Source organism: Mytilus edulis, chromosome 14 (genome assembly GCF_963676685.1).
Source record: "Mytilus edulis chromosome 14, xbMytEdul2.2, whole genome shotgun sequence".
Classification (NCBI taxonomy): Eukaryota; Metazoa; Mollusca; class Bivalvia; order Mytilida; family Mytilidae; genus Mytilus; species Mytilus edulis.
The window spans coordinates 8,181,875-8,206,696 of record NC_092357.1 but is presented as its reverse complement, the minus strand read 5'-3'; the positions used below and the strand labels follow the sequence as shown (position 1 = coordinate 8,206,696).

General features: G+C 32.7%; 2 protein-coding genes and 1 long non-coding RNA gene across 3 annotated transcripts; 1 reads left to right on the top strand and 2 right to left on the bottom strand.

Annotated features, from left to right (window-relative positions):
* Positions 1 to 233: 233 nt before the first annotated feature.
* Positions 234 to 2,256, bottom strand: LOC139503954 (piggyBac transposable element-derived protein 4-like). The gene is made up of 2 exons (XM_071293997.1): positions 2,069 to 2,256; positions 234 to 1,589 (listed from the first exon to the last, which is right to left on the bottom strand). The coding sequence occupies exons 1-2, from the start codon at positions 2,254 to 2,256 to the stop codon at positions 287 to 289; spliced, it is 1,491 nt and encodes a 496-aa protein (XP_071150098.1). The 3' UTR covers positions 234 to 286.
* Positions 2,257 to 4,841: 2,585 nt separating this feature from the next.
* LOC139502774 (uncharacterized) lies at positions 4,842 to 8,942 on the top strand. The gene is made up of 3 exons (XM_071292359.1): positions 4,842 to 5,121; positions 5,581 to 5,912; positions 6,585 to 8,942. The coding sequence occupies exons 1-3, from the start codon at positions 5,110 to 5,112 to the stop codon at positions 8,926 to 8,928; spliced, it is 2,688 nt and encodes an 895-aa protein (XP_071148460.1). The 5' UTR covers positions 4,842 to 5,109; the 3' UTR covers positions 8,929 to 8,942.
* A 10,856-nt stretch (positions 8,943 to 19,798) lies between these two features.
* On the bottom strand, positions 19,799 to 24,287 carry LOC139502674 (uncharacterized). Its single transcript, XR_011658910.1, has 2 exons — positions 24,105 to 24,287; positions 19,799 to 21,709 (listed from the first exon to the last, which is right to left on the bottom strand). It is a non-coding gene; the product is annotated as an uncharacterized lncRNA (long non-coding RNA).
* Positions 24,288 to 24,822: the final 535 nt, after the last annotated feature.

Genomic DNA, 24,822 nt, shown 5'->3' with positions numbered 1-24,822 from the left:
CATAGTTTGGCATTATAGTTTATGTTGAATATTTCCTTTTAGCTTGTTTTCTTCCCTTAAAAGCCAGATTCTTATTTTATTCAAGTAGAGAATCAAATTATTTATTTCCGAAAAAAAACCATGCTCTCCTTCTTCCGAGTTTTAAATGGTCGTTACATAAGTTAAAGAAAGACAAAACCTTGTCATTAGAAAATAAAAATACAGCTTTTAATTCATTTATGTTTTTACAAGAATATTTTTTTATCATAATTCACAAAACAATTATAAGAAAGTCATAATTCCATTATTAACATTCGTGTCTATGAACACACAACTTGTGCAGTCCCTTCGCGCAACGTGAACACTCGGTCCTTGCTCTTCTTCGTCTGCCGTTTTTCCTGTCGGAACACACAGTACAGTCTTTTTCTTTCCTTTCCGTTACCTTTCGTATTTTTTGTCGTTGTCCAGGATTCTGCTGTCTATTTGATAGATGTTCCTCAGTGAGTCCTTCAATTACTTGTTTCACGAATTCAAATCTTGTTAATATTGGGTTATGAGATGTGTGTTGATAATACAGGATATAAGAATTAAGTAGTATTCTGTGAAACATGTGTAGTATAATTTTTTTCCAGACTTTGGTTTGTTTTCTGTGATCGTTATAAAATGCCATCATTTGATCCGAAAGGTCTACACCGCCCATGAAGTTGTTGTGTGCGTTTACGATAAGTGGTTTTGCATTCATTGCTCGGATAGCGCTATAAAACGTAGACACTAGCTTTACCTGCTTACGTCGATTCTGCTCTCGGAAGGAGCACAACAGTATGTTTCCCTGTCTAGCATAAGTTGTCTGTCCGGGATCGGGATTAGCGTTCTTAATCATGTTAGGCATGGGTCGATTTTTTCGTAAAGTGCCTGTAAGGTGGGTTCTCTGAACAAGGAGTGTTCTTGCAAGATTTAAGGATGAGAAGAAGTTGTCCGTAAAAACATGATACCATTTATTAAGCAGATCAGCAGATTGTAACAATTTAATTACCACATTTGTTCCTTGTAACGTACCAGCAGGGAGAGCGGGTTCAAAAGTTTTGCCAAGATAAATGTGCATTTGTAAAACGTATCCTGTAACAGCTTCCGCGAGAACCCAGAATTTTATTCCGAAGCGGGATCTTTTGCTCGAAATGTATTGCAACATTGCCGTTTTACCTTTTGTTCCGACCAACGTCTCGTCGACTGACAACTCCCGTCTTGGTCTATAGTAGTACAGAAATTTTCTATTTACAAAGTCAATTAATGGTTTAACTCTTGAAGCCGGATTGTAGTTTTGGTTATTTCTTGCCGGGATCTTTTTACAGTCTACAATATGCAAGAATTTCAAAACATTTTGAAAACGATTGCGGGTAAAAGTCATTCTAAACCATGGAGTAGATTGAGACATGTTTTTTCGATTCCAATATTCTTTTATAGAGCTTTTCCTATTTAATCCCATATTGAAAAGGACGCCTAAAAAAGCCTTGAACTCGGAAATTGTTAGCTTTCCTTCTTTTCTCCACTGGCATTTCCTGGAAAATCTACCAGTCTGGAGTCTAGTTCTGTCATACAGGTCTGAAGCATATCTGAAAATCATAATGATTGTAATTGAGAGTTTATGTTCAATTAAATTTAAAAAAGAATGAGAAAAAAAGCACGCTTATAAACCTAACTTACATGTATGCCCGGAGGAAATAATCCTAATGTAAGCCGTCTTTCCCGTTTGCCAAGTTTTATGTCCGTCGGAAAGAATCTTTAATAAAAGAATAATTTTAGCTGACAAAAGTTATTCTATGTTAATTGTCATATAAGTGAAAACCCATCCAAAAACATATTTTATTCAATTTATTGGAATATTATCACTCGTTTTTCCCGTGAAAAACTTTTGTTTTCACTGACTCGTCCTTTTGTGTGTGTTTTTTTTTTTTTTTTTGCTTTCAATAATTAAAAATAATCGATCGTCTTTCCTGCAAAAAACATTTCCGTTGGTTCCGAAACTAGAAATCGCTGAAAACTGAGTAATAAGAAAAAAAAATCTCTGAATAAAATCTTTCGAAATTTGTACCTGTTTGTTTGCTTCACAAATTCTTTTATCAGATCCAATGAAAAGAGTAGATAAAAGTAGAGAATAGGAGGTGAATCTCTAGCTGGCATTCTGATTGGTCCAGATGCAGCTCCGTGAAATGGCGTGTCCTGCTCTGCCTCTGGTGGAAACACACGGAACCAAATTGTCTGATTTCCCGGTGCGGCCATTTTTGACAGCGTCGCTTGCCGTAGGTTTGGTTGTGACGTCACATACTTTGTGACGTTAAACCAAATTCAAAACTTGGGAGCATAACAAGATCGGCCAAATCGGCCCTATGGCACATAGGAGGTTAATTCTTTAAATTCTCAAAACCAACATTTGCCATTTTTAATTCACATGTTTTTTCTCGTTAGCTACCGTCAAATCCAAAGTTAACATTTCGTAACTAAGGAGTCGCCATGTTGACTTGCTGAAATGAGTAAATATGCGAAAAATGCAATAGAATAGAAAACAAAACAAAACCAACCTTACAAATCAATTTTAATACAATATTATACGAATTTCGATGGTGCACATATCAGAAAACGTTCAACTGTAACGTTTTCATTTGTATTACGTCATGTTTTGAAATGACTTAAATGCGTTAAAAACATTAAAAGACTTTCGCGGAATTTTATTTTATTTTTATTTTGTTGATTTCTCCAAGCTCTTATGCAATACTTCTTTTTATTATGCATCCGTATAAGAATAAAAGTTATTTTGTCTTTTTTTAACTGCAATTTTTAAAACAATAAAATCGGCAAATGGTTTGCAAATAGGTTCCAATACATGTGGATTTACGTGGGAAGTATATAGTAACAGCCTTATTATGTATATCTCTGAGTCTGCGCTAAGTATAGATATATGGAGAACTTTATCACAGTGTTGTTTACAAAGCGAAAGAAGCACGTCATATTAGAATGTGTTATATAAGCCATTGTTTGTATCCATATAAAACAAAAAAGTAAAGTTATCATTTACAATCATCCAAGCTTATCTAAATACGTTATTGTAAATAGTTTAAGCATGTCTTTTATTCAGTTTGCTCCGTTCTTTTACGTCAATTTAAAAGTGCGTTTATTTATGGGACCGGCAAAGAATGCCTTAACCTAGAGCGCTTCGATCCAAAAGAATAACCGTCTTTGTCCTATCAGATTCGAAATAATTCATGGGGGCTTGAATATATCGTGATTTTACCACGGGTTGTCCCTTTATGCCGACATTTTACCCCTCGCTATCGCTCAGGGGTAAAATAATTTGCATGAAGGGCCAACCCGTGGTAAAATTACGATACATTCAAGCCCCCATGAATTATTTCTTAAGTAACGATATAAGTGTGTTGGATATACTAGATCATTAGTAAAAGATATCTCTGAGATCTCAAGTGGAATTAGTTTGTTGACTATGATTGCGTCATCAATGGATATTTACAGAATATTGTTTCTCATTCACACGGATGAATTTACCTTCAGTTTTTACAGGTCGAGAACTCTAGATTTCCTGACGTCAGAATATATTTGCATAGTAATTTCTAAAACACAAGGCCAGTATGGCCTTGAAAAACTGACCAATCGACTCAATGAACTACAATGCATTGTGGGCTACTACGAGGTTACTATCACTTGAAAACACGTGGAATTAGTGGTAAAACTGTCGACTAATAAAGTGTAAGGGACTCTCATAATACATGTTTTTATTCTGCGAATATGTTTATTGTAAAATATATAACATAATCTTCAATTTGCATGCTCAGATTAAAAAAAATATTGTTTACTGGCTTCATGATTCGACTTTCTTTTTCGCCTTGTATAAGTAGTTGAACAAGTTTTTATCATTGTTATGTATTGTAACTGTGCATTAGTTTCACGGCGTGAAAATATAAAATTTGCCATGAAGAGACCACTGTCTAGTATGACAAATCTTTTGAGCTTATTCAAACCTGTATATTGACATTTCAAAAACATTTCTACTTCGAAAAACACGAAGAACTGGCAAAGAAACATCAGAACTGGATGTGTAAACTTTTAATTTAGACTTTAACTTTAGGACATCATGATATTCGGTATGCTACAAAAAAGGTTTTATAAAAGCAGGACGTTAAATAGCTCAACAAATTTTGTATAGTTTTGTCCATCGATAAAGTCTGTCTGTTGTTGATTTTATCCCAAAATATATCTTTGAGGAATTTGATCGATCGGCTGCTGTCATATTGACTTATGTGCAATATTTTCAATCATATATTAAATCCTTTGGATCAAAGTGGGTGTCATATTGCCCACTACGGTTTATTTAAGAATTGAATGCTTCTTTTTGTAACTTCATTGGGGTGTAAAAGCGTTGACCGAAGTACATTTTTTATGAAGCGCGGAAGCGTTTCATACTAAAAATGTGCGCACGGTCAACGCTTTTACAACCCTATGAAGTTACAAAAAGAAGCATTCAATACTTATAATAACATTTTTTAGCTACATGTATGATCATGAAAACACGAATTTTATAATTGTTTTATTTAATTTACCTGTGCACTTTATTGTGGGACCACGTGTTATCATGAATGAAAAGTTTTATTGAGTGATGCAATTGCTTTAGGAATAACACGTGATGTACAGTTAGACGTTACGCACAGTATTGGTGAACCCTACTAGTTCCGCGTTTTTTCTTCCTAATTTGAGCATGTCTTTTAGAATAAATGAAAACTGGTATTATATGTAATGTCTAAAAGACTATAGTTTTATAGTAATATCTTTGAAATAGTAAAATTATAACATAAAATTAAATCAAATAACCCTAAAGGGAAAAAAACGTCAAAAAATATGAGCGTAACTTGTAACATGGAAATCGAGTTTTTTTAGTAATTTGTATCAGAAAATCTTAATTTTGCACGCAAATTAGCGGGAAATGCTATGCGAAATTTTAGCACAATTCGCTATGACGTCATCCGACGTTTTGGGCATTTTTTTCAAATATGCGAGTTAGAAGATGCATTGAAATGTTCAAAAGATGATGTAACAAGACATATGAAATAGGGGGAAAAAATTACAATGGATTCTACGGTAGGAAATTTTATAGAATGCAATAATATATAAACGAAAAAAAAACATATATGCTTAATGTGCTTTTAATACCGTTTACAAATAGTACAAAAATATGGTTTGGAAGTGGAATTTGCTAATCGAATTTTAACTTTTTGCTTGTCTAGTCCATTTTGTTACCGTGTGCTAAATGCACAAATTATGTACGTTTTCGTAAAGATGTTGTACATTCGAATGTAAATATAAATCAATTGTGTATCTTATTCTTTAATTTATGTATTGTTTTCGTAATGTGTTTTTAAAAGTCTTTCTCATATAAAAGGAATTTTGAATAAATAATGAAAGACAAAAAAATAATAAGAAAATCGAAATGTCTAGTCTGATTTGTTACCGTGCAATCTTGTAACGTTTTCCCGTGATTTTCAACGTAACGTTTATTTTGTCATTTTAATTTTTTATGCATAAACTACGTTCTTGTAGGCCAAAACAAATTTAACCACCACTGAAAGAATAAGATTAAATAAAGAAAGAAAGGAAAAAAGAAGAAGAGAACAAAAAGCGAGATGCTACATAAAAAACCGTTACAAAAAAAAAAAATTATCAAAGACTAAAGCACTAAGTGAAACAAAGAGCGCAATTAAACAAAGACTTTATAATGAAAGAAGAAAACAGCAAAACCTGCAAAAAGATAACAAGAAGGAGAACAGAAGGAATTACATGAATAATTACAGAAAAAGAATACGTGCTGATTTAACAAGTACACCAAAGAGTGACGAGGGAATCCCATTTTCTAACAGAATGGATAAAGCGAGGTAAAAAAATTGAAAATAAAATAGAATGACATAAAACAAATTGTTAACGTCAATTAAACAATTGAATCTTCAAAATCTTAAGACTCATTCTTTTACCCGTGTACTGTGGGACTTAGACATCTATTACCGCATTTATTTGAATTGGGATTTATGAAATAAAAATAACTACATGTATCAAATAAATGGATGAAATCTATCTTAAACCAAACCCGAACATTAAAGGGGATCTGACAGTATGCCATTTCTTGAAATAAAAAAAAAACAATAAAAATAAAGTAACTTTAAATAGTTTTTTGCATAAAAAATTAGTATATCGAAGATAGAAGCATTAACTAGTCCAAATACACATGAATGTGGATTAAGACAAGGGAAGAAATAGCTCCCCTTTTCATGGGAAGAGTTTTGTTATCAATAGACAGAAGGATTCCTTTTTGCAGGTTATATATAAGGATAATCCTGATCACATACAAACCGAGCATTCCTTTTTTGTAACATATTTAAGCGGAAGTAAAACTTACGACAGCGGTACAGGCTACATTAATTTAAATCAGAACCCCCCCCCCCCCCTTTATGCATTCTATAATTATAAATACAAAAAAAGCTTCGTAAATGTCTCGTAAAAATCATCATGGGTTTATTCAAATGAAATGACCTGTCTTCTTTTTTTTCCAGGTCAATCAAAAAATTGAAACAAGCACTTCCAATAACTCCAAATAAACGAGCGGCTGTACTTTCTGCATACGTTGACTGTAATCGAATTTTAAAATCACCAGGAATTAAAAAATTTCATGATTCGTTTGAAGAAAGCGTAGAAAAAATGGCGATTCGTAATATACAAGATGTAATTACGTCGGTAAAACACAAGAGAAATGGAGAAGATAAAGCTGCATTAAATATTCTAACTTCGTCTGTTAGCGGTGAAAATATATCCGATAGAAAGAGAGCAACGAAAAGTTTGGCAAATATATTAGGCGTAAATAGTAGAACTTTACAGAAAGGGAAAAACAATAGAACCAAAGTCTTGCATTCAGAACACTCGTCATTTCTTTACACGACTCGGAAAACCAGATCCGATGCCCTGACAGAACGAACCAAAAGAATTGTTCATGATTTCTGGCTTCAATCAAATGTCAGCAGACCAACAAATAACAAAAATGACATCAAACGAGTAAGAATTAGCCCCAATGTATATTCCTCTCATTCGTGTTATATTTTAGAAAAAACACAGACCGAAGTATTTCTTCAGTTCAAGAATGAATATCCTGATGAACAGATTGGACAAAGGGCGTTTGAAAAATGCAAGCCGTTTTTTGTAAGAACAGCACAGTTTAAGGACAAAGTTACATGCTGTTGTCGACAGCATGTTGAGATGAGGTCGCTTTTTAAATCATGTATGCAATTTCGTAAAAGATTACTGTCCAGGGAAGGAAGCAGTGAGGTAAAATTGTATGAATCTTTGAGTGAGCTTGTAGATGATACTTTATGTACTCGTTCAGCAAATACACATCAACATAAGATATCGTGCTTAGATAGGCTGTGCTCTGAATGTGGCGTCTGTAAATTTTCAATGTTGCCAGGAGAATTAGATGAAAGTGATGTCCAAATTTCTTGGGAACGATACGAATACAAAAATGTTAAAGTTAAAGGTGATAAAATGATAAGGAAATTGGTTCTTGTGAGAAAAAGTTCTTCCCCTGCTGAAATGTTTCAATACTTAAGAAAACTTTTAGAGACGTTTCCTGCACATCAATTCCGTGCATACTGGCAATCTAAGCAAATGAAATCATTGGTTGAAAATCTTCCGATAGGTCATTGTGTGACAGTTCACGATTTTTCTGAGAATTATAAGTGTACTGAACAGAATGAAATTCAATCCTCTTATTTTCAGAAATTAGAGGTTTCACTACATGTTACAATATTACATAGACATTCAGTTCTCGAATATGACGGAAAAGATAGCACCGCGGAAGAACCAAATATTGTCACTGAACAGTTTTTTGTGATAAGCCCAGACCAAAAACATGATCATCATTATACAAATTGTGTGCAAAACTTGGTCTCGGAATATTTGAAATCTATTAACTGTGAAATATCGGTAATGCATGAGTTTACTGACGGGTGTAGCTCACAATATAAAAGTCGACATTGTATGGGAGATGTAAGTTATTCCTGCTCCGATTTTGGATATGCAACGATTCTTCGAAACTATTTCGAAACATCTCATGCGCGTGGTCCACAAGATGCAGCAGGCGGGTTTATAAAGAAACAAGCTGATCTAGCAGTTATTCGTGGTACACATGTGATACAAAGTTCAAGCGACCTATTTGATTACGCGCAGAGTAATTTGTCCACTACGGCAGACTCTTCTAAATGTTCTCGACGAATTTTTCGATATGTAGACTCCGTTAATCGAGATCGGGATCGGAACTTTCTTCCCGTTAAAGAAAACCGAAAAATTCACCAAGTTCGATCATTCGATGATGGAGAGATTTTTGTAAGAAAATTATCTTGTTATTCTTGTCAAAGTTGTATTGTTGGAAATTATAGCACCTGTATGAACGATGCACAATTGGGAACATATAATAAAATAAAAATGGTGAAAGAATCGACACATAATGACTCTGATGCCGATTCCAATAACGACGAAGGGGTTGATGACGAGACTAATATTTGTGACTTTGTTTCAAATGGAACAATTTTTGCAGTTAAGGCTGATGACACTGATTGTCCATATTATATTTTAAGAGCAAGCAAAGACCCAATAATTTTAAGAAAAACAGCTACCGACAAATGGGGTGCCTCGTATCATCAGGGAAATAAAGTTATACATGGTTACTACTTTAACACTATTGATAATAACCCATTCAAATTGAAGTTATTAAAACGAATTCCGGAAATCGTTCCCGCACTTTCAGTTATATACATTTGTTCAGAGGTTGATATTGATGATAATGGTCTAATCAATTTAAATGAGTCTCTGCATGGCCGAATTCTGCGGTGCTTAGACCACGAATAAAATGTATTTATAAATTATGTTTCTTTTTTTGTCGATCGCCATTATGGAAATTATCCTTTCAATCATTCAAATATTTATTAAACTTCAAACCTTCAACAATTAATATACTTAAACAATAACACGTACATACAAAATCTATAATTTGTAAACTGCAATTTTTATTGACTCACAGTAGACTCAAAAGAAAAAAAAAACTTAAAAAGATTTAGATGCAAACGTTGACACAGGCTTCAATAACGTTTTCTCAACGTTCCGTTGATGAACGTTTTCTGACGTTACAAACGTAGCACCAATACTGTGCGCATAGTCTTAATGTCTTTTCTGTTGCCATCTTAACTAGTTGAAAAGATATAAACTTAAGGTGAAGCTATATCTTAATACAGGAAATAAAATACTATATATAGTACCCGCCCTAGAACAATTACCCTCAAACTCAATCACAGCCTTCTCTTTGTACATGTAGTACAAGTTTAGATAGATATTCTTAAACACAAGTAAATGTCTGGAAACTACAACCAGATGCTCCGCAGGGCGCAGCTTTATACGACCGCAGAGGTTGATAGGCATGTAGAAATTGCAAGGAACCAATATACCAAATAGTTAACATATTACTCATAATCATGGAAATTCACACAACAAAAATTGAAATGAGCCAGACGTCATATCTTGATACGAGTGCAGATGTTGAGACCCTGAAGGCTGAACAATATTTGATAAAATGTTCAAGCTTGATACAGCTTTGTATTTCGATTGTGATTAAAATTTGACACAGTAAAGGTTTCCAAAACCTAATGAATGTGGTCTATGCATGTAAAACAAGATTTTACAAATCAATTAAAGATTTCTTCTTCAAACTTTTTAAATCTAAAATTAAATAGTTGACACAGCATAGGTTTCTGACACAGAATGAATGTGGTCTAATGAACTTAAAAGTTCTTTTTGCCTTTGAGCAATTCACTATGCTGTTGAATATTAATCCTCTCAAAAAAATGTTTGAAGAAATTTTCTTTTTATTTATGAAATCTGAAATGAGAAAAATTAAAACCCCTCCCCCTTTTTTTTCACATCCCCGTTTCCCTTTTTCCAAAACTGATATCAATTCAAATTTCTAATGGAGTTTGCAACAATAACTACTCTTTTAAATACATCATAAAATATTAAAATGTAAAATAAAGTGCTTGTTATCACTGAATGGTAAAGATTGGTTGGTAGTAAAAGTGAATATACATTGTTTATTGTATAAAACAATAAAAAAAAACTTCATCAGCAACATTTTATATTGGCAAATTTCCAATGAAGTTATTTACATAAAGTTATTGGCAAATAAAAATAGAAAATGACATCATACATGTAGTCATGTCTGGCAAATGTCCAACATACATTATCTAAAAACATTTTAGATAAGATAAGGAAAAAAAGCTTCATCAGTAACATTTTATATTGGCAAATTTCCAATGAAAGTTATTTACATAAAGTTATTGGCAAATAAAAATAGAAAATGACATCATAGTCATGTCTGGCAAATTTCCAACATATATTATCAACTACTATTCTATACAAAGAAAGATAACTCCAATTGAAAATTAATTGCTATTGCACAATATTGTGCAATTAGATATTTCTTGCTATTGTGCAATACTGTGCAATTGAAAATTTCTTGCTATTGCACAATACTTGATATGGAATCCTGATTTGGACCAACTTGAAAACTGGGCCCATAATCAAAAATCAAAGTACATATTTAGATAAAGCATATCAAATAAGCCCAAGAATTTAATTTCAATAACGGCCGGGAAACAGACTAGCCAAGAATCGGCCCTACATAAAGTTGTTTTTTCGAGAGAACGTTACATAGACGTAATTATTATACAACGTCATAAACGTCAATGGGATTAATTTGTTCTGCGGAGAGGCATTTTTCAGACAAGAAGACGGATAGATAGAGCTGACTTGTTGACGATTTAAACATGCAAACAGATATCTGACAGTTCGAAAACTAAGCATTTGTTTGTTTTTGTACTTTCTTCGTTTTAGATTGTGTACTTCTTCATCCTTTTGAGTTTGAAAGAGATGAACAATTTAACTAATAAAAAAGGGTGTTTTTTTCTTGTCTCAAAATTATTTATGTTTGAAAGACAAAGCAACCAATTATATTTTATCTCAAATATTTTTTTCTTGCCTTGTTTTTCTACGAAAAATCCATGCCCCCTTTTTGCAAGTTAAATTGTCCGCCACAAAGGGATCGACCTTTTAGCTAAAACAAAATCTCTGATCATTTTTCTTTACGTGATGCAACATTTTTCTCATAGTTTGGCATTATAGTTTATGTTGAATATTTCCTTTTAGCTTGTTTTCTTCCCTTAAAAGCCAGATTCTTATTTTATTCAAGTAGAGAATCAAATTATTTATTTCCGAAAAAAAACCATGCTCTCCTTCTGCCGAGTTTTAAATGGTCGTTACATAAGTTAAAGAAAGACAAAACCTTGTCATTAGAAAATAAAAATACAGCTTTTAATTCATTTATGTTTTTACAAGAATATTTTTTTATCATAATTCACAAAACAATTATAAGAAAGTCATAATTCCATTATTAACATTCGTGTCTATGAACACACAACTTGTGCAGTCCCTTCGCGCAACGTGAACACTCGGTCCTTGCTCTTCTTCGTCTGCCGTTTTTCCTGTCGGAACACACAGTACAGTCTTTTTCTTTCCTTTCCGTTACCTTTCGTATTTTTTGTCGTTGTCCAGGATTCTGCTGTCTATTTGATAGATGTTCCTCAGTGAGTCCTTCAATTACTTGTTTCACGAATTCAAATCTTGTTAATATTGGGTTATGAGATGTGTGTTGATAATACAGGATATAAGAATTAAGTAGTATTCTGTGAAACATGTGTAGTATAATTTTTTTCCAGACTTTGGTTTGTTTTCTGTGATCGTTATAAAATGCCATCATTTGATCCGAAAGGTCTACACCGCCCATGAAGTTGTTGTGTGCGTTTACGATAAGTGGTTTTGCATTCATTGCTCGGATAGCGCTATAAAACGTAGACACTAGCTTTACCTGCTTACGTCGATTCTGCTCTCGGAAGGAGCACAACAGTATGTTTCCCTGTCTAGCATAAGTTGTCTGTCCGGGATCGGGATTGGCGTTCTTAATCATGTTAGGCATGGGTCGATTTTTTCGTAAAGTGCCTGTAAGGTGGGTTCTCTGAACAAGGAGTGTTCTTGCAAGATTTAAGGATGAGAAGAAGTTGTCCGTAAAAACATGATACCATTTATTAAGCAGATCAGCAGATTGTAACAATTTAATTACCACATTTGTTCCTTGTAACGTACCAGCAGGGAGAGCGGGTTCAAAAGTTTTGCCAAGATAAATGTGCATTTGTAAAACGTATCCTGTAACAGCTTCCGCGAGAACCCAGAATTTTATTCCGAAGCGGGATCTTTTGCTCGAAATGTATTGCAACATTGCCGTTTTACCTTTTGTTCCGACCAACGTCTCGTCGACTGACAACTCCCGTCTTGGTCTATAGTAGTACAGAAATTTTCTATTTACAAAGTCAATTAATGGTTTAACTCTTGAAGCCGGATTGTAGTTTTGGTTATTTCTTGCCGGGATCTTTTTACAGTCTACAATATGCAAGAATTTCAAAACATTTTGAAAACGATTGCGGGTAAAAGTCATTCTAAACCATGGAGTAGATTGAGACATGTTTTTTCGATTCCAATATTCTTTTATAGAGCTTTTCCTATTTAATCCCATATTGAAAAGGACGCCTAAAAAGCCTTGAACTCGGAAATTGTTAGCTTTCCTTCTTTTCTCCACTGGCATTTCCTGGAAAATCTACCAGTCTGGAGTCTAGTTCTGTCATACAGGTCTGAAGCATATCTGAAAATCATAATGATTGTAATTGAGAGTTTATGTTCAATTAAATTTAAAAAAGAATGAGAAAAAAAGCACGCTTATAAACCTAACTTACATGTATGCCCGGAGGAAATAATCCTAATGTAAGCCGTCTTTCCCGTTTGCCAAGTTTTATGTCCGTCGGAAAGAATCTTTAATAAAAGAATAATTTTAGCTGACAAAAGTTATTCTATGTTAATTGTCATATAAGTGAAAACCCATCCAAAAACATATTTTATTCAATTTATTGGAATATTATCACTCGTTTTTCCCGTGAAAAACTTTTGTTTTCACTGACTCGTCCTTTTGTGTGTGTTTTTTTTTTTTTTTTTGCTTTCAATAATTAAAAATAATCGATCGTCTTTCCTGCAAAAAACATTTCCGTTGGTTCCGAAACTAGAAATCGCTGAAAACTGAGTAATAAGAAAAAAAATCTCTGAATAAAATCTTTCGAAATTTGTACCTGTTTGTTTGCTTCACAAATTCTTTTATCAGATCCAATGAAAAGAGTAGATAAAAGTAGAGAATAGGAGGTGAATCTCTAGCTGGCATTCTGATTGGTCCAGATGCAGCTCCGTGAAATGGCGTGTCCTGCTCTGCCTCTGGTGGAAACACACGGAACCAAATTGGCTGATTTCCCGGTGCGGCCATTTTTGACAGCGTCGCTTGCCGTAGGTTTGGTTGTGACGTCACATACTTTGTGACGTTAAACCAAATTCAAAACTTGGGAGCATAACAAGATCGGCCAAATCGGCCCTATGGCACATAGGAGGTTAATTCTTTAAATTCTCAAAACCATCATTTGCCATTTTTAATTCACATGTTTTTTCTCGTTAGCTACCGTCAAATCCAAAGTTAACATTTCGTAACTAAGGAGTCGCCATGTTGACTTGCTGAAATGAGTAAATATGCGAAAAATGCAATAGAATAGAAAACAAAACAAAACCAACCTTACAAATCAATTTTAATACAATATTATACGAATTTCGATGGTGCACATATCAGAAAACGTTCAACTGTAACGTTTTCATTTGTATTACGTCATGTTTTGAAATGACTTAAATGCGTTAAAAACATTAAAAGACTTTCGCGGAATTTTATTTTATTTTTATTTTGTTGATTTCTCCAAGCTCTTATGCAATACTTCTTTTTATTATGCATCCGTATAAGAATAAAAGTTATTTTGTCTTTTTTTAACTGCAATTTTTAAAACAATAAAATCGGCAAATGGTTTGCAAATAGGTTCCAATACATGTGGATTTACGTGGGAAGTATATAGTAACAGCCTTATTATGTATATCTCTGAGTCTGCGCTAAGTATAGATATATGGAGAACTTTATCACAGTGTTGTTTACAAAGCGAAAGAAGCACGTCATATTATAATGTGTTATATAAGCCATTGTTTGTATCCATATAAAACAAAAAAGTAAAGTTATCATTTACAATCATCCAAGCTTATCTAAATACGTTATTGTAAATAGTTTAAGCATGTCTTTTATTCAGTTTGCTCCGTTCTTTTACGTCAATTTAAAAGTGCGTTTATTTATGGGACCGGCAAAGAATGCCTTAACCTAGAGCGCTTCGATCCAAAAGAATAACCGTCTTTGTCCTATCAGATTCGAAATAATTCATGGGGGCTTGAATATATCGTGATTTTACCACGGGTTGTCCCTTTATGCCGACATTTTACCCCTCGCTATCGCTCAGGGGTAAAATAATTTGCATGAAGGGCCAACCCGTGGTAAAATTACGATACATTCAAGCCCCCATGAATTATTTCTTAAGTAACGATATAAGTGTGTTGGATATACTAGATCATTAGTAAAAGATATCTCTGAGATCTCAAGTGGAATTAGTTTGTTGACTATGATTGCGTCATCAATGGATATTTACAGAATATTGTTTCTCATTCACACGGATGAATTTACCTTCAGTTTTTACAGGTCGAGAACTCTAGATTTCCTGACGTCAGAATATATTTGCATAGTAATTTCTAAAACACAAGGCCAGTATGGCCTTGAAAAACTGACCAATCGACTCAATGAACTACAATGCATTGTGGGCTACTACGAGGTTACTATCACTTGAAAACACGTGGAATTAGTGGTAAAACTGTCGACTAATAAAGTGTAAGGGACTCTCATAATACATGTTTTTATTCTGCGAATATGTTTATTGTAAAATATATAACATAATCTTCAATTTGCATGCTCAGATTAAAAAAAATATTGTTTACTGGCTTCATGATTCGACTTTCTTTTTCGCCTTGTATAAGTAGTTGAACAAGTTTTTATCATTGTTATGTATTGTAACTGTGCATTAGTTTCACGGCGTGAAAATATAAAATTTGCCATGAAGAGACCACTGTCTAGTATGACAAATCTTTTGAGCTTATTCAAACCTGTATATTGACATTTCAAAAACATTTCTACTTCGAAAAACACGAAGAACTGGCAAAGAAACATCAGAACTGGATGTGTAAACTTTTAATTTAGACTTTAACTTTAGGACATCATGATATTCGGTATGCTACAAAAAAGGTTTTATAAAAGCAGGACGTTAAATAGCTCAACAAATTTTGTATAGTTTTGTCCATCGATAAAGTCTGTCTGTTGTTGATTTTATCCCAAAATATATCTTTGAGGAATTTGATCGATCGGCTGCTGTCATATTGACTTATGTGCAATATTTTCAATCATATATTAAATCCTTTGGATCAAAGTGGGTGTCATATTGCCCACTACGGTTTATTTAAGAATTGAATGCTTCTTTTTGTAACTTCATTGGGGTGTAAAAGCGTTGACCGAAGTACATTTTTTATGAAGCGCGGAAGCGTTTCATACTAAAAATGTGCGCACGGTCAACGCTTTTACAACCCTATGAAGTTACAAAAAGAAGCATTCAATACTTATAATAACATTTTTTAGCTACATGTATGATCATGAAAACACGAATTTTATAATTGTTTTATTTAATTTACCTGTGCACTTTATTGTGGGACCACGTGTTATCATGAATGAAAAGTTTTATTGAGTGATGCAATTGCTTTAGGAATAACACGTGATGTACAGTTAGCCAATCAGAATAAAGTATTATGATGAAACATACATCTAATGTAATTTTTAAAACGTGCTTTGTATATAGAAATCTAAAAATGAGTTACGAGTGCCAAATGCATAATATTTTCATCCAAGACACAATCTATTAAAGTAAGCAACGCTGAAAAGTAAACAATAAATAAAAGTAATATAATAGGTTTAGATCAATTAAACGCCACAATTTTCACACAACATGTCAAAGTTCACGTCCTTGTCTTACATACACATGGATAACATCATAACTGATTTTATTAAGGTTGACAATTGCCCGAGTCTGTTAAAAATATAAAAAAAAATCAATATCTCCATAAAAAAAAGAACTTTGAAAATACTAAAACAATTAAACTACAACTAATTGCTTCAGAACAACGGAAAAAGTTTGAAAAAAGTCTAAAATACTGAAATATGTCAAAAATCAATACTTATAGATTTTGTTAACATTGTCAATTAAGGATACAAAACTGTCGTTGGCAGTTTCGATGAAATATGATTGATGATAGGCTTTATGCATGTTCTGTACCTGTCAAATTCTAAATATGAAAATATTACTTAGTATTCTACTGTAAATATCTCATAATCGAAAACCGATCTTTCTGAATGATGTTTGTATTAAAAACAAAATGGAGATTTGATATCATTGCCAGTGGGACAAGTTTCCACCTAAAGTTCAAATAAAATGGATGCAAGTAATGAAAGGCAATCGTAATGCCTTCAACAATGAGAAGAACCCATACCGTATAACCGGCTATAAATTTCGCCGGATTATACGTCGTTGTTTCTTAAAGACAAATGAAATAATAGTACTTTTCCTCGATTTAAATTATATTGCAATCACAAAAGAAGGTACAATATCATTTTTTTTTTTGAAAACTGTGAAATTTTAATGACCCTAACAGATATTTGACGCACTCTAAGTCTTCACCTTTTTTGCGAACACAAAATGCAAGGATCCCTTATTTTTTTTTAACTATCTATACGAAAGTTACTGTTTTCATGAATATTAGCACCGACTGTTATAACTGAACGGATATCTTTACACTAGTTAGTTTGTCGTATGGGTAATTGTGTTCTTCTCTGTTGTTTCGTTGCTGTCTTGTGCACGAATACCTAAGATCTCCGTATCATCATCAATCATATTAATGGCTATATATCGGCTTACTCAAACACTCTTTTCTTTGCATAGCAACAACTCTTCGTTAATCTGAGCATGGAAAGAATGCTTTATTTCACGAACTATAAATGTGTATACAAAAAGTGAAAAACTAAGCAAAATTGTGAATCCCACAATGCATGAAAACATGTGTTGCATTTCAGTAATTAACAGGTGTTCTTTGTTGATTATAAACATGTAGTAGTCCATCATGCATTGTTACTCATTTATTGGATTGGTCAAAAACCCAGGTAAAAATAAATTGCGTCACACGTAAATAAACAAATACATGTGCGAGGACATAAGTATGCTAATTCTTGCATATCCATATAAGGTAGTGTTCCCGACCTGTTTAAAAATAAGTTACATATACCGAGGGGAAACTTGATGTAAAGCATTATTATTTACTGTTTCAGTGCATTTAATAGAAATAGAGGACTTTGTGGCAAATAAACCAAGATTTTTATAGAAAATCCACAGCCTTAATCCTTGTACTCTCATATTTGGCGATTTGATGACTGATAGATATAGGATTATTGCATGCAGTGCTGGCATTGATTTCCTTAAAACAAGTTTATTATTGTAGTTATTGGTTAAAACAAATAAAAATATGAGCCAAATCAAGTACACCTTTTAGGGTGCGCTCGACATAGTGACTCAGCACGAGGTATTTTGGAATTGACTAGCTGGTTAGAACTTTTTGTAAAAAATCAACACTAGCACATCATAGAAAAGCAAGTGAGTAATCTATGTTTCAAATTTTATAAAATCTCTGTAATAAAGGCTGTGGATTTTCTATAAAAAATCTTGGTTTATTTGCCACAAAGTACTCTTTTTCTATTAAATGCAATGAAACAGTAAATAAAAATGCGTTGCATCAAGTTTCCCCTCGGTATATGTACAAAATGGCCTATCTCTATTATTCATTATATCTGTAGTTTTGATACAATTGAAGTTTGAAAATTTCGTACAAAAATGGATACAGAAGGGGTCATAAACCTTAATGCTGTTAGTGTACATTATTTATCAAATTAAACATTGAATGATTAAAATTAAGAATGAAATCGGGAAAAGTGTCAAAGAGACAACAACCCGACCGTAGAGCAGAAAATAGATCAAGGCCTTGGAGGAATCTTGCACGCATATAGAAAATTCCGCATCCAGAGACGGACTTTTAATAGCTTGCCCCTAAACCATCATGTATATAATAGTTCAGCGAAATGAATCGCATGTTTTGCTTTGTGTATTGATTTTTTGTACAATAACTTATTACGTTAAGGTTTATGTACCCTTCTGTAGCCATTTTTGTACGAACTTTTCAAACTTCAATTGTATCAAAACTACAGATATAATAAATAATAGAGATAGGCCATTTTGTACATATTCCAAGGTAAAACTTGATGCAAAGCATTATTTTTTACTGTTCCATTGCATTTAATAGAAAAAGAGGACTTTGTGGCAAATAAATCAAGATTTTTATAGAAAATCCACAGCCTTTATCCTTGTACTCTCATATTTGGCAATTTGATGACTGATAGATATAGTATTATTGCATGCAGTGCTAGCATTGATTTCCTTAAAACAAGTTTATAAATGTAGTTATTGGTTAAGACAAGTATAAATATGGCCAAAATCAAGTACACCTTTTAGGGTGCGCTCGACTTTAGTGACTCAGCACGAGGTGTTTTGGAATTTACAGGTTACTTAGAACTTTTTGTAAAAAATAAACACTAGCACATCATAGAAAATAAGGTGAGTAATTTATGTTTCAAATTTTATAACAAAAATCTCTGTATTAAAGGCTGTGGATTTTCTATAAAAATCTTGATTTATTTGACACAAAGTCCTCTTTTTCTATCAAATGCAATGGAACAGTAAAAAATAATGCTTTGCATCAAGTTTCCCCTTGGAACATGTACTAAATGACCTATCTCTATTATTTATTATATCTTTAGTTTTGATACAATTGAGGTTTGAAAAGTTCGTACAAAAATGGCTACAGAAGGGTACATAAACCTTAACATAACTGCTATCCTTTTTATCTTACAATGTATATAGTCCTATAATATATGACTTCAGAGTTTCATATCATTTACATCCAACGTTTTTTATCTGGTATTTGTTTTTTACTATCAATGTTAAAACCCGAACATTGATAGTAAAAAAAAAGATCCGATAAAAAACGTTGAATGTTAAAAAACCCGAACATTGATAGTAAAAAGAAATATCCGATAAAAAACGTTGAATGTAAAAAATATGAAACTCCGAAGACATATGTTATAGGACTATATCTTGTATTGCATCCATATATTACTATTACAGTCTGACTTAGTGTAGACATACACATTGAGACAAAATCTTGAGAACTGTAAGCTCACGATTTTGTCGATGCTTTAAGGGACTACATCAAAAGTTCAATGTAGGATAACAAATCTTAATTCACATAGTTTTTACTGACCCCTCCCCCTTTAACCTCTTAACTTGATTTGTTAAAAAAATGATAGAACAATATGTATATATGGAAAATCAATGTCAAATATTGCAGCAATTTTTATCCCCTCCCCTTATTTGAATTAAGTTTTTAATCCTACATTGATCTTTTGATGTCGTCCCGTATTATTCTGCGCTTTGGTTGGGTTGTCATCTCTTTGACATATTCCCCATTTCCATTCTCCATTTTATTCCCAACATGAAAAAAAAAACCCAACACATTGTAGTTTACAATCTTATAATACTTTACATTCTAATATGTGTGAAATTATTTACATAATTATACGACGTTTCAAAGGTTTTGTCTATTGCAGTTCGGATATTCATCTTTAAAGCATTTATTATGCATTTATAACGATGTCTTTTTTCAAGAGTTATTATTTTTCTCTACGCGATATAGCCTTTTTTTGCACTAAGGCGGCGTAAAGCAAATACTAATCAGTCTTGGTTTGTTTTTTTGTACTTCCTTGATGTACTTTCCATTGCAAGTTATTTTGTGTTTTCATATGAACAGAAATATTGCAAACATTGGCATATGTAGCTGCTTTCCACCGGTACCATCGCTAACGCCAGCTTCATTCACATTTTAATGACACAACTTTCTCTTTTACAACTATCTGTATATGTGAAAGTACAGAAAGTCAATTTGAAACTGTCTAGAATAACCGTTCCACAATCGACCACTCAGGAAAATAATTGTTTACTTCAAGTAAAAGCGGCCCGGTTGTGTATTTTCCGGTAACAATCGTTCGATCTTGAATATGATATGTTTAAATCTATCATTTCTTTTTTTTTTAAAGTTATGACTAATAAGTAGCCCCTTTCTTTGTTTTTCTGATAACTTGGTCCCTATTCCTCATGGTTGGACCTCTTTTCTTCTCACCGGGCAGCGTACTCTTTATTAGTAAGATAGTCCAATACATATCGTTTGATATTGTCTCACATTGCTCTCTTCCAATGTTTGACAGATTTCGTACGATTCGTAGTTTCATCTCAATATTCAGGAAATTTATCTTTCGGAATCTACAACCTTAGCTCGCATGAAACAATGACCGTAGTTTGAGAACTACTTTTGCAATGTCTAAAATCATAATTGCAGATATGTTAATCGGAACCATTCTCTATGCCAATTCCGATCGGTTCTTTGTGTCCGTTTATCAGTTGTCGTTCAATATCATGTTGATTGGTACTTTCTCCATTCATGGTTTGACTTTGTTCGTTACTTGATGTACAAATTGAAAATACTTGTATTCTTTGTCTAAGGCATTTAACGTTATATAATACAATTACTGATATTCCCAATGTTACAACAATTGCAATAGAACCTGCAATCATAGCAATATTATGTTTTTCATATTCAATTGTTTCAGATAGATTCGCTGCAGATTCGTTATTGCGGATTTTATCATATGGCTGCACGTTTGGTACTTTTGTTTTCAAAACATTTGAAGATGTAGAAAATGTTGTTTTGATATTATTATGGGTGAACTTTTCTGTTGGTTGTACGGTTGGTTGTTTTGTTGTCAACACGTTTGGTCCTTTTGTTGTCAACACGTTTGGTCCTCTTGATTTCCATACGTTTGGTCCTTTCGTTGTCAACACGTTTGGTCCTCTTGTTTTCTACACGTTTCATCCTCTTGTTTTCCACACGTTTGGTCCTCTTGTTTTCCATACGTTTGGTCCTCTGGTTTTCCATACGTTTGGTCCTCTTGTTTTCCATACGTTTGGTCCTTTTGTTGTCCACAAGTTTGGTTCCTTTGTTTTCCATATGTTTGGTCCCTTTGTTTTCCTATCATTGTTTGGTAACTTGAATTCATTCCTGGATTTAGATGTGCCGTTGGAAGAAAATTGCTCATCTAATTTAGATTTAGCAGGGTGTTCTGACTTATGGATGTTTCCTCCTCTACCATCCAAAACATCGTCTGGTAATTTGAATACATTTCGGGATTTTCTTCTTAAGGGATGTGTTTTTTCGTCAAATGATATGGTGTAGTACTTAGAATTAAGTTCAGTGTAATTGGAGATTCGTTTTGTAATCTTGATTCCGATAATAAACTTTCCCTTTTTTCTAATGGATACTGTTGGGTTACAGGAAATAACAAGACGATAAAAACGATTTCTCTAATCATTATTTCCTGCAACAGAAATATAAACACTTGTTACATAATGTGTTCATGTAATTTATCATTTAATAAAATTGAGAATGAAAATGGGGAATACAAGACTAAGAAAGGCCAGAGGCATTTAAATAAACTGCAAATATATGCAAACATGCATATCTACGTTAACGTTATTCATGTTTTACTATAGCCAGCCATCCACAAGGTTAAGAGGATGTGAGCTACTATAAGCTTGGACGGACCACTTGATTTTGAATGAGTATAATAAGGATAAGTCGCAGTAATTGTTCACTATGTCTATGTCTAAAGTCTTTTCATAAATTATATGACCAGGTTGCTGATTGAGTCATCAGTATCTGAAACTACTTGGATTTAGATTTTTAACCACAATCTGTAACATTGTGAAATGCAAAGATCTGATTTATTCTCCATAAAAAGCATAATCATGATAGCTATTGGTTTACTTTTCTTGTCTAAAATAAGTTTTTTTTGTATTTTTGTTATTCAAAATATATATACAAGTTGGGTTGGATACTGGATGTGTGCCCTTCCACACACAAAAAATATGAAGTGTTCCCCTTTCCCATCATGCCCATTCCCAGCCAACACTTCCAACAGCGATATTTTATGTTACCGTTGTCTTTTTTTATATAAATGTTTGGTATTCTTAATATATATATAAATGAAAAGGTCGGATAAGATAAGATAAGATAAGATAAGATAATTTTATTAACCAATCATGGTGCCCAAAATTTGAGCTATACAATCAAATGAATTACAAAATAAAGCACAGAAAATGATTAGAATGATTAAATAAAATTGAGAATGGAAATGGGGAATGTGTCAAAGAGACAACAACCCGACCAAATAAAAAAACAACGGCAGAAGGTCACCAACAGGTCTTCAGTACATTTAAACAAAAAACCACATGAATACACATTTACACTAATTAACCTGATATAAACCAAGTAATTGACAACATAGTTGTTATGGGTGCCACTGTGACCTGGAGAAATTACATAAATTTTTATAGTTCTAGGTCGGATGTCTGCACTACAACAAATATAATGTAGTGTCATCAGCTCCCCTTTCCCCATCATCCTACTTTCGCTTTAAATTGTCATGGTTTTTTTTGCACCTGAAAAAAGGGCAATACATGTAACTGTAATGTACTCTTTTAACGATTTTTAAAGAAACACGTGTTTTACATATCATTCTCATAATTGCAATGATGTTTAACTATATTTGCATGCTTACTATATTGAAGAAAGTAAAACGAAGATTAATAGTTATATATAGCTAGGATATTCTACTTAATTACCTTGTTGTTATATATATCGTCGCTGTTATGCAAAAACCTCGTATCTCAATTTTTTGTGGAAATCTTTTTATCGATTATTTAGGATTAAATATGTATGTTCCACTGTATGCGAAAATATCTGATCTTCTAACCAATCATTAATCCGAATTCTGACAATTGTGACGAAAAAGTGTAGTCAGATTGGTGAGACATTTTGTTGTGCGAAAATATAGTATCTCAAAAGAAAAACACTTTGCACCGCAGCTGACATTATAACAGGTACAGTTTTATCAATTTTAGGTTCTCAAAGCTAATAAAAATAATGAAAAGCTTTGAAAATACAATATAGGTGATGAAATGTTTGCTCGTCTTGGTAATTGATTGGTTAGAAGATCAGATATTTTTGCATACAGTGGAACATACATATTTAATTCTAAATAATCGATAAAAAGATTTCAGTTTTTACTGCCTGTTGTAAAATTATCAAAACATAAGATACGAGGTTTTTGCATAACAGCGACGATATGCTTCTTTCAGAATGTCCAGTTTATTTTTGTAATGTTTCTTATGTGTTTTAATAGATGATATCATTGTTTTACAGACGAATTTCTACGTGTTAAAGCATTTTTATAAATTTTAGAGAATTTTCAATTTGTAGTGAGTAAACGTACACTGCTATTTATACATGTTATAGGATTGGAAATTAAAAATCTAAAAATAAATACTAAATTTACCTCTGTGTTTACATGTTTTTTCAGTATATTTTATACATATCGTTGAAAATTCTTGAAACTGCGAAAAATAATATGTAGAACTTGTATTACTTGTAAATCAATGTAGTAGTATCTTACAATTACATGTATAATGCCTTTATTCCATGTCCAAAAATTAAACATGCCAAATTGTACATGTTATATCAGTCAAATTGCATCAATATTAACAGGGTAAAAGTCTGTTGCCAATTTATTTATCAGCTGATTGTGATGTTAATTGTTCTAAACGTTTCTCAATTGATACAGAAGGAGCAACGATCATCCATATGCCAATTTAAATACTTATAAATCCTTGAATATTAAATAAGAATATGCTTGGAATTAGTTGCTTACTTACTGTATATAACTGTAATGACAGGTACATATGGTCGTTATTGACAAGCTTGACAATGTTAAGATCTGTTAATATTTGTATATTCCGAAGGCACACTTAATATTTTACAGGAACCAACCTTATAACTGAACGTTGGTGATGTGAAAGAAGATAATGGTCTTCTCTGTTATGATATCATGTTTATTTATTTAATTCTATAAATTTCCAAATAATCTATTTTAGGAGATGGGATTAACGTATGACAATTTCTATGTTTACATCTTTCAATATGATCATGCGAGTGTAATTATCCTCAGTATTTTTAAGGTCGTGAAATGGTAATTAAACGAATAGTTCAAACTTAGATAAAACAGATACAACTTTTCTGTTTCTTCATTTATTAGTGAGAAAATAAATTGTCACCCTAAAACAGATTGGGAACAACCCCTCAATGTAATAAATATCCCTTTTATTATGGGTACATTTCAATTGTTCAAAACCCTTGTTTTTGTTAAAACCAACAACAAAAAATGTACAAATGAGTACATATTTATATTGTTTAAAGCAACTTTTCCCAAAGAACTATACATCATCTGTCTGGTGTTTTATGGTCAAAACATTTCCAAGAATTGTGTAATATTCCTGCTTCTTTTATAATAAAAAAAAGATGGGGTCCCTCTTAAAAACAAATAATGGTTCCAAATATAATGAATTCCCCTTAGTTATTAGTTCTCATATAAGC

Coding starts and splice junctions, on each gene's coding strand:
- LOC139503954 (XM_071293997.1), bottom strand. CDS start 2,256: ATGGCCGCACCGGGAAATCAGACAATTTGGTTCCGTGTGTTTCCACCA. Junction 1,590..2,068: donor TTTGTGAAGCAAACAAACAG/GTACAAATTTCG, acceptor TATGATTTTCAG/ATATGCTTCAGACCTGTATG.
- LOC139502774 (XM_071292359.1), top strand. Junction 5,913..6,584: donor AACAGAATGGATAAAGCGAG/GTAAAAAAATTG, acceptor TTTTTTTTCCAG/GTCAATCAAAAAATTGAAAC.